The sequence below is a fragment of the Phalaenopsis equestris genome, unplaced genomic scaffold (genome assembly GCF_001263595.1).
Source record: "Phalaenopsis equestris unplaced genomic scaffold, ASM126359v1 Scaffold001252, whole genome shotgun sequence".
NCBI classification, from domain to species: domain Eukaryota; kingdom Viridiplantae; phylum Streptophyta; class Magnoliopsida; order Asparagales; family Orchidaceae; genus Phalaenopsis; species Phalaenopsis equestris.
This window is the reverse complement of record NW_018165691.1, coordinates 77,171-86,742: the sequence shown is the minus strand read 5'-3', so window position 1 is coordinate 86,742 and position 9,572 is coordinate 77,171. Positions and strand designations below refer to the sequence as shown.

Below are 9,572 nucleotides of genomic sequence, written 5' to 3'. Positions count from 1 at the left end.
AGCAGTGTTCGTCACTCGCTAATGACCGAAAATAAGTAGTGATGTAGGTCAATTGTTATGAAAACTGGAAGTTATCTTTAATTCTTAAATACAACGTTATACATTGAGATCATATTTTGGATGCAATATTGGCAAGTAAAAGTCATTGTCGTTGGTTACATTGGACGGTTGGCGGTGGCTAACAACTACCAACAAGCAGAATTATGTGGCTACAGGGGCCAAAAATTATCACCATGCATTCAATACGATGTTTTATGTTACAACCGTATGTGAAATACAACGTTCGCAAGTAAGGATTGCCGAAGGTGGCGAGCAAGGGCAATAGACAGTGATTGACGACGACGATTGATGGTGGTCGGCGACTATGAAGAAAAAAAGTTATCATCATGTTTCCAAGTCAGAACAACCTTTGAAATTCTTTCTTCTCCTCCCGCCTCAATTGAAGAAAGGGTATATCTGTAATTTCAATGATATGAGTTTTTTTTTGTCTTTTGACAATAACTTGTCCAACCATTTAGTCAGAAGACTAATATTGATCACCCGTAATCATAGACTCGTTAGATCCTTTCGTTGAAACACTTGATTTGAATATAAATATTTAAATTTGGAGTTCATTTGATGATTCAAATGATGTCCAAAATCTCTAAAGGTGATTTAAAGACATGATTGGATTTGGATCATACTAATTTTGGTGGCATTAGGTTCGTCTTGTCGAAACAGTTAATTCGACTTTAAGCTTATTAAAATTAGGGCTTTATAAGACCTTCAATTTGAATTGCAAACACTTCTTGCTAAGAATTATCTCAAGATTCATGCCCGAAGATAAATATTTCTTGATGGCACATCAATTACATATATGAAAAAGCTCCAAGGGCAATTGCCCACCTCAACATAACATGATTCCACCCCGAACTATAGTGTACTCATCGCGACTTTAGAGCATTCATTAAGACTTCAACATATGGATATTTAGATGTGCGCTGTGAGTCCATCAAAAGTTGGCAATTATTAACTCACTTAGTGCATGTGACTCTATTATTAATAACTAATTTGGAGGAGTTGAAAGCTTGAAATGGAGTGGACCAGCTGAAGCTATTTAATTAAAATATTTGACCATCTAATTTGTGCTATCTACCATATAAATTAAGAGTTGAAGGATTAAGTGTGAAGTTGCTGAATAAAAATCTGTTGTTTAATAAGTTTTAGTGAATGTTATATATATATTTTCGAAGTCAGTATTAACTTTCTAGCATCAAAACACAACATTTCACTGTAATTTTTCGAACAATAAGCAAAACAGAGATTTTTCAAAAAAATGATAGTGCTGATCCACTTTGTCAATAACTTAGGGTATGTTTGGTATAGTTTTCTATCTATTTTGCTTTTCGGACCCTCACTATAATTATATTTGGGAAACAACTTTTTTGCTGCTTTTTAAAATTTATGTGGTAGAAAGTTTTTTTTTTTTCAACCATTAAATATATTATTAAAATTAGGGGTGTAGCTAAGTCAAACTGACTTGCGTATCACTCAGGCTCAACTCAATAAGTGGCTCATGAGTTGAGTTTGACAAGCTAACAAGTCATGCTGAATCCAACCCTGAATTGACTCTTTAGCTCTTGATCCGTCTCTTTCAAGAAATTATTAATGTAAATACACTCAGAATTTTTTTAAAATTCAATGCTTCATCTTTTAGCTATTATAAATGTTTAAATTTTATATTTTATATCAAATAATTTCTTATTATTTATCTTGTGAATTTCATCTTTCTATAACTAACTTAAATTTATATTATTTTCACTTCTCATGATCATAGAATTAGGCTTGAGCTCGAGCTCAAAGTTGATTAATTAAACCAATCCAAGCTCAAGCCGAAGGTGGTAATTGCTAGTACATATATATTAATTGATAACGAGATCATATAAATTGCTACTAAATTACTAATATGGGGCTCTTACTTAGTGCCACCCAATTCCTATATTTATGTGCAAGTCACTTCATCCCTAGGTTTTGGCGAGTAAAATATCAAAGTTTAGGTGTTTTGACATGTGAATACATAAGAATTGGGTGGCACGTAGTTAAATCTCTCTAATGTCTAATATTCAACGCCACCCACAATGAGAAAATCTTACATACGGAGTCCGGACACAGCTCTGCATCCAGACTCCAATAAGATAACGTCACGTGTACAAAATTTAAACCATCCCTCGCATTTTGACTCATAAATTTGTAATTTTTTAAGAAAAGACCCACAAAAATATACTTATCGTGTGAATATTAAAGTTCGGACGCAGCTCTTAATGTAAAATTTAGCTTTATCATAAGTATAAAGCTGGGCATGGAAAATCTAAACGTTAGGTTAAGGTCTTGGCTGGATCATTTTCCTTGTATAGGAGGAGAATGATTGAAGCAGCAAAATCACGTGAAGCTCGATTAAGACCTAATACATAATCACAAAGAAGACGAAACTAATTAATCTATTTAATTATATAGTTAATGTAATTACATAATTAATGATCGAGGCTAGTTCGTTTAAATAACCTAATTCTCTTAATAGAAATTTGGAGCATCATGAAACAATATAATTGAAAACATTAAAGGAGGTGTTTCATATTTGGGAAATTTACCTAAATACCTAACAATTAAATGTATTTACATGTCTAACACCTAAAGTTTGATATTTATGCCTATAACACTTTCATAAACCTTGTATTATAAATTATAGAAGAATAAGATTTAACTTGCTCTCAATCACTTTTCTCTCCTGACCGGCCCATCTACCAACCTACTCTCATCAACCAAAGCTCTATTACCTGCAATTAGAAAGGCCAGCATCAAATGTTAATGGCAAACAAATGTCATATAGTGTTGTGCTATGGACAATGATTAACCAAGCATGTCAGATGTGAGGCAATGATTGATAATATACTCGGTCGTTCTTTCTATAAAAGGTGAGAGTGGAGATCACTAAGATGAGTGTCGGATATTGATAACTGAAATATATTGAATAATATTGACTTATGTTTAAATGGCTGTTGAATAAAAACGGCAAATATCTGTGTGTGTGTGTGTGTGTGTGTGTGTGTGTAACATTAGTATACATGTACACATACATATATATATATATATATATCCTTCCATTTCTTAAATATCTAACATCTACAGAACAATGGTGAATCCAAGCTTTGGATTCCCCATTTCTTTCTGCAATTTTCAATATATTCTAGCAACCATATGAGTTCTTGAAAATTCATAAATTATAGCAACTAAGTCGAAATCGAAGTTTCTATATTATCTCTAACGGTATATATATATATATATATGTATATATGTGTGTGTGTAACATTTGTGTACATTATGTAATTATAAAATTACAGTAAAAAAATATAATATAATATTAAATGTAGGATCATGTATTTGGGATGTTAATTACAACCAAAATATAATAATAAAATTATTATTAAATATTTAAATGTAGGATCAAAATTTACAATATATAATATATTATTAAAGTATTGTAGAAATTTAAGGGTGGTGGTGTATGTTTTAGTGATATAAGAAAATAATCTAAATTTGTTTCATTTAATAATGATATTGTATATCGAGAATATGATCATATGATTGTCTGGAAAATTCAACTGATCGCACGAGGAGGATATCAAAGGATTGCACCGGAACAATCAAAAGATAGATGCGTCAAATATTATTCTATCTGGCCGAATCATAGGCTGATATTTTTTGGTCATAGGCTGAATGAAGAGCCTCATAGTTGTCAATCTTTGCTTTAATATCAGTTTTTTTCTAGCGTGCCTTCTCTTAATCAGAATATCCGTAAGTGAACATCTTTGTTGAATGCTCGTAGATGTAGAATTCATAACTGTATTAGTCGGAATCATAGCTAATTGATTAAATTTTGTCAGAAAAATAAAATATCATTATCATCATCATTCATCTTATCCCAATTATATGTTGAGCTTCTACAGTTAGGGAAATTATATGGAGTAAATTTGCGAAGTTGCTAAATTGATAAAGATGAGGGGATTCAAAGGGATGTGAAGTGAGAGAGGAGGGTAATTTAAGTTCATTTAGTTATTCATTATCGTGATCATTTTGTTTATATGAGTATTATGTTCTGCTCATGACGGGAAGATTTGATTGGTATGTAAGCATAATTTATAAAATTATTATTTAAATGTATTGTCAAATAAAATTGTATATTTTGACACTTGATAGGCCATCAATAAATTTTGATCATGACTCTTCTCTCTCTCTCTCTCTCTCTCTCAATCCTTCATGGCCGAACTCGATACCTAGAAGAAGGTTCTATTTTGATCTCCGCCCTATTCTTTCATCGATTTATTCGAAATCTACACCCTAATTTGATGCTAATGTCTTATGATTTGGATCATCGGGAGTACAAGATGAGCAGTGGACAAGAAGAACTAGCTTCTATTCTTCAAAAAAATCAGCTTTCTTCAACAAAATAAGTTTTTGCAGCAGGAAATAGTATGTTGTTATTGTTTTCTCTTAGGGGCATTTACATACATAACACCTAATTCTTATGTATTTACATTACTGACACCGAAATTTTATTTTCTTACTTTTACACCATCCAAATCTTTCATATCACAAAAAAATAATGCTATATTATTGCCTAAAAAGTGAAATTCAACTTTTTCATGCGCAAGTAAAGTGACATATATGTAAAAATTAATGTTTAGGTCTAGATATTTAAATACATAAGAACTTAGTGGCATGTATGTAAATCTTACTTCCTCTTTCATATTGGCTTTAATAGAGCTCATTTAATTCTTCAAATTCTATAGACTTCTTGTTCTGCATTCTGTGAAAAGGTTGGGATTAGATGAGGAGCTAAGATTATGATAGGCTTATTTAAGTAGGATTTAGGGACATAAACCCTGAGCTTTAAGACTTGGCCATTTGTATCAAGTAAGGATTGCAAGTTTAGCAAAGGCAATTGGTCAATCAAGTTGATTAGGATTTGTTTTATTACAGGGAAGAATCTTTAATTAATCCCTCAATTTTTTTACTTTGGAGGACTGATGAACCATCAAAATTATTGTTTTTCTCTTTGTAAAATTTATAATATTCTACTCATCAGATTAGTTTGTAATTTCGCCAAAGTGCTACCCAAATAAGGACTATAATCATACAATTATTATTTTTAATATTAATTTTAAGAGGCATTAACATACATAACACCCAATTCCTATTTATTTATATATTTAACACCTAAGCATTACATTTTACATTTATATCATCTAAATCCTTCATATCACATCAAAAATATCACCATTTTAACTTTAAAAAAAGTTTTAACATACATAACATTTGATTCCTATTTTTACATTTAATGTCATTTTTTTTTTCCTTCTGACAAGCTTAAGTTAAAGCCGACTTAAATCCATTACCTTACAACCCCTATATCATATCCGTAATAGTTTAATATTCATACGTGTTCTTGTTTAAAAATTTATCGTTGTTGAATGTAGTTTGCTAGTGTAAGTGTTATAATCATCAAAATATTCAGTGATGCTGCTCTAGGCTCTCATAAGGTAAGTGTAAGTCGATATATCCTGTTTACTATTCTGATTTCTTATCATATTGTGATACCTTTTATATTAGAATTGTGACACTTGAATGAGATATTGTAGAACATACTGATTTTGAAGTCATACTTACTTTTGCAGGCCCAGGAAATGCAACACCTACGAGAGGAACTAGCTTCTACTCTTCAACAGAATAAGCATTTGCAGCAGGAAATGGTATGTTCTTATTGTTTTCTCTGTGGCATTTACATACATAACACCTAATTCTTATGTATTTACATATCTGACACCGAAACTTTATTTTCTTACATTTACACCATCCAAATCTTTCATATCACGAAAAAATACTGCTATATTATTGTTTAAAAAGTGATATTCAACTTTTTCTTGCACAAGTAAGGCGACATATATGTAAAATTTAAAGTTTAGGTCTAGATTTTTAAATAGATAAGAATTTAGTGGCATGTATGTAAATCTTCCTTCCTCTTTCATATTGGCTTTAATGTCTCATTTACATCTTCAAATTCTATAGACTGCTAGTATTTGTTTGTTCTGCATTCTGTGAAAAGGTTGGGATTAGATGAGGAGCTAAGATTATGATAGGCTTATTTAAGTAGGATTTAGGGACATAAATCCTGAGCTTCAAGACTTGGCCATTTGTATCAAGTAAGGATTGCAAGTTAAGCAAAGGCAATTGGTCAATCAGTTTGATTAGGATTTATTTTATTATAGTGAAGAATGTTTAATTAATCCCTCAATTTTTTTACTTTGGAGGACTGATGAACCATGAAAGTTATTGTTTTTCCCTTTGTAAAATTTATAGTATTCTACTCATCATATTAGCTTGTAATATCACCAAAGTGCTGCCCAAATAAGGACTATAATCACACAAATTTTTTTTAAATGTTAATTTTAAGGGGCATTTACACACATAACACTCAATTCCTATTTATTTATATATCTAACACCTAAGCATCACTTTTTACATTTATATCATCTAAATCTTTCTTATCACATCAAAAATATCACCTTTTTAACTTTAAAAATTTTTTTAACATACATAACATCCAATTCCTAATTTTACATTTAATGTCATTTTTTTGTCCTTATGACGAGCTAAAGTTAAATAAATCCATTACCTTACAGCCCCTATATCATATCTGTAATAGTTTAATATTCATACGTGTTCTTGTTTAGTAATTTATCGTAGTTGAATGTAGCTTGCTAGTGTAACTGTTGTAATAATCAAAATATTTTGTGACGCTGCTGTAGGCTCTCATAAGGTAAGTGTAAGTGGTTGTTTACTATTCTGATTTCTTATCATATTGTGATACCTTTTATATTAGAATTGTGACACTTGAATGAGATATTGTAGAACATACTGATTTTGAAGTCATACTTACTTTTGCAGGCCCAACTTACTTTTGCTGAAGTCATACTTACTTTTGCTGACCCAGGAATTGCAACGCCTACAAGAGAAACTAGCTTCTACTCTTCAACAAAATAAGCTTTTGGAGCAGAAAATAGTATGTTGTTATTGTTTTCTCTTTGGGTTTTTTACATACATAACACCTAATTCGTATGTATTTACATATCTGACTCCGGAACTTTATTTTCTTATATTTATACCATCCAAATCTTTCATGTCACATAAAAATACTGCTATATTATTGTCTAAAAAGTGAATTTCATCTTTTTCATGCTCAAGTAAGGCGACATATATGTAAAAATTAAAGTTTAGGTCTAGATACTTCAATACATAAGAATTTAGTGGCATGTATGTAAATCTTCCTTCTTCTTTGATATTGGCTTTAATAGAGCTCATTTACTTCTTCAAATTCTATAGACTGCTAGTATTAGTTTGCTCTGCATTCTGTGAAAAGGCTAGGATTAGATAAGGAGTTAAGATTATGATGGGTTTATTTAAGTATGATATATACATATATAAGGTGGTCTGCATGTAAAAAAATGAAAGTTTAGGTGTTAGATATGTAAATACATAAGAATTGAATGTGGAGTATATAAATATTTCATTTTGTTATTTTTTGGTTTACATGTCATGCCTAAAGCTTTTGCTTATTTTCCTTGTCCTGCGTTGCTTAAGAAAGATAACTCTTATAGGAAAAATGAATTGCTCACATATTCCTCTTAAATTTAAATTTTAGAGGCTTATGCACAATACAACCTAGTTTCTATGTATTTACATATCTAATACCTATTTTTTTTTATTTTTACATTTATGCCGCCCAAATATTTCATTTCATACAAAAAATACCATCATTTTAACATCTAAAAAACTAAATACATCTTTTCATTTATAGGTAAGCACCCTCAGGTGGTACGTATGTAGAGAATTGAAATTTAGGTGTTAGATATGTAAATACATAAGAATTGAGTGGCATTTGTGCAAATCTTCTAAATTAAATTTCCCTAAATCGATATATAGAAAAAGTCGATCGTTATATATGACTCGGATTTGTTTTGTGCTCCTTACGTTCTCATTATGAACATTTTATTTCAGGAAATGCCAAGGAGAAGTAGCCTCAAAAGAACGATTGTCTTTGTTGGCTTGATTGGATTATTAATTAGCATTTTACTCACTTATGTGATATCTGACATATTTTTCTACCGAGCTTTGTTTCTTTAATTCCTACATTATTTTATTTATTTGTTTGTTCCTGAGCCAGACAGGTTTTCATTTTTTTTTATTTTTTTGGATTAAGTTGAAAATAATCTAAAAATTGGAATGTAATTCCATTGCAATTTTTTTTAATTATTGTTTTATGAGAAATCAAAAGGTTATACTTTCATAGTACTTATTTCATATAATTTTTTGGATGGGTTGAGGTGGGTGGGGCATTTACATGGGAACCATGCAACTTCTATGTATTTACATATCTAACACCTAAACTTTATTTTTTGCATGTATAACACTGAAATCTTTAATATTGCAAAAAATAGTACTATTTTAAATTTTTAAAATTTAAAAACTCATTTTCATGCAAACATTAAAGATTGGGTGTTAGATATGTAAATACATAGTAATTGAGTGGTTTGCATGTAAATCTTCCTTTTCTTTGTATGCATCACCATGTTGATTGTCTCATAGTTGTCAATCTTTGTTGTAATATCAGTTTTTTCTGATGTACATTCTCTTAATCAGAATATTTGTAGGTAAATATCCTTATTGAATGCTCGTAGATGTAGAAATCATACAACCTAGTTTCTATGTATTTACATATCTATAACCTATTTTTTTTTATTTTTACATTTATGCAGCCCAAATATTTCATTTCATACAAAAAAACTAAATACATCTTTTAATTTATAGGTAAGCACCCTCAGGTGGTACGCATGTAGAGAATTGAAATTTAGGTGTTAGATATGTAAATACATAAGAATTGAGTGGCATGTGTGCAAATCTTCCAAATTAAATTTCCCTAAATCAATGTATAGAAAATGTCGATCGTTATATATGACTCGGATTTGTTTTGTGCTCCTTACGTTCTCATTATGAACATTTTATTTCAGGAAATGCTAAGGAGAAGTAGCCTCAAAAGAACGATTGTCTCTGTTGGCTTGATTGGATTATTAATTAGCATTTTACTCACCTATGTGGTATCTGACATGTTTTTCCACCGAGCTTTGTTTCTTTAATTCCCACATTATTTTATTTCTTTGTTTGTTCCTGAGCCAGACTGGTTTTCATTTTTTTTATTTTTTTTGGATTATGTTGAAAATAATCTAAAAATTGGAATGTAATTTCATTGCAATTATTTTAATTATTGTTCTATGAGAAATGAAAAGGTTATGATTTCATAGTACTTATTTCATATATATATATTTTTTGGGTGGGTTGAGGTGGGTGGGGCATTTACATGCGAACCATGCAAGGTCTATGTATTTACATATCTAATACCTAAACTTTATTTTTTGCATGTATAACACCGAAATCTTTAATATCGCAAAAAAATAGTACTATTTTAAATTTTTAAAATTTAA

General features: G+C 30.2%; 1 protein-coding gene across 1 annotated transcript in view; it reads left to right on the top strand.

Moving 5' to 3' along the window:
- The first annotated feature begins 348 nt into the window (after nt 1-348).
- Nucleotides 349-9,572, top strand: part of LOC110033677 — a 13,071-nt gene continuing 3,847 nt past the window's right edge. Inside the window, exons 1-3 of the mRNA XM_020737732.1 lie at nt 349-450; nt 5,514-5,576; nt 5,676-5,786. Coding sequence (XP_020593391.1) covers nt 349-450; nt 5,514-5,576; nt 5,676-5,786 — 276 coding nt within the window. The remainder of the gene's footprint in view (nt 451-5,513; nt 5,577-5,675; nt 5,787-9,572) is intronic.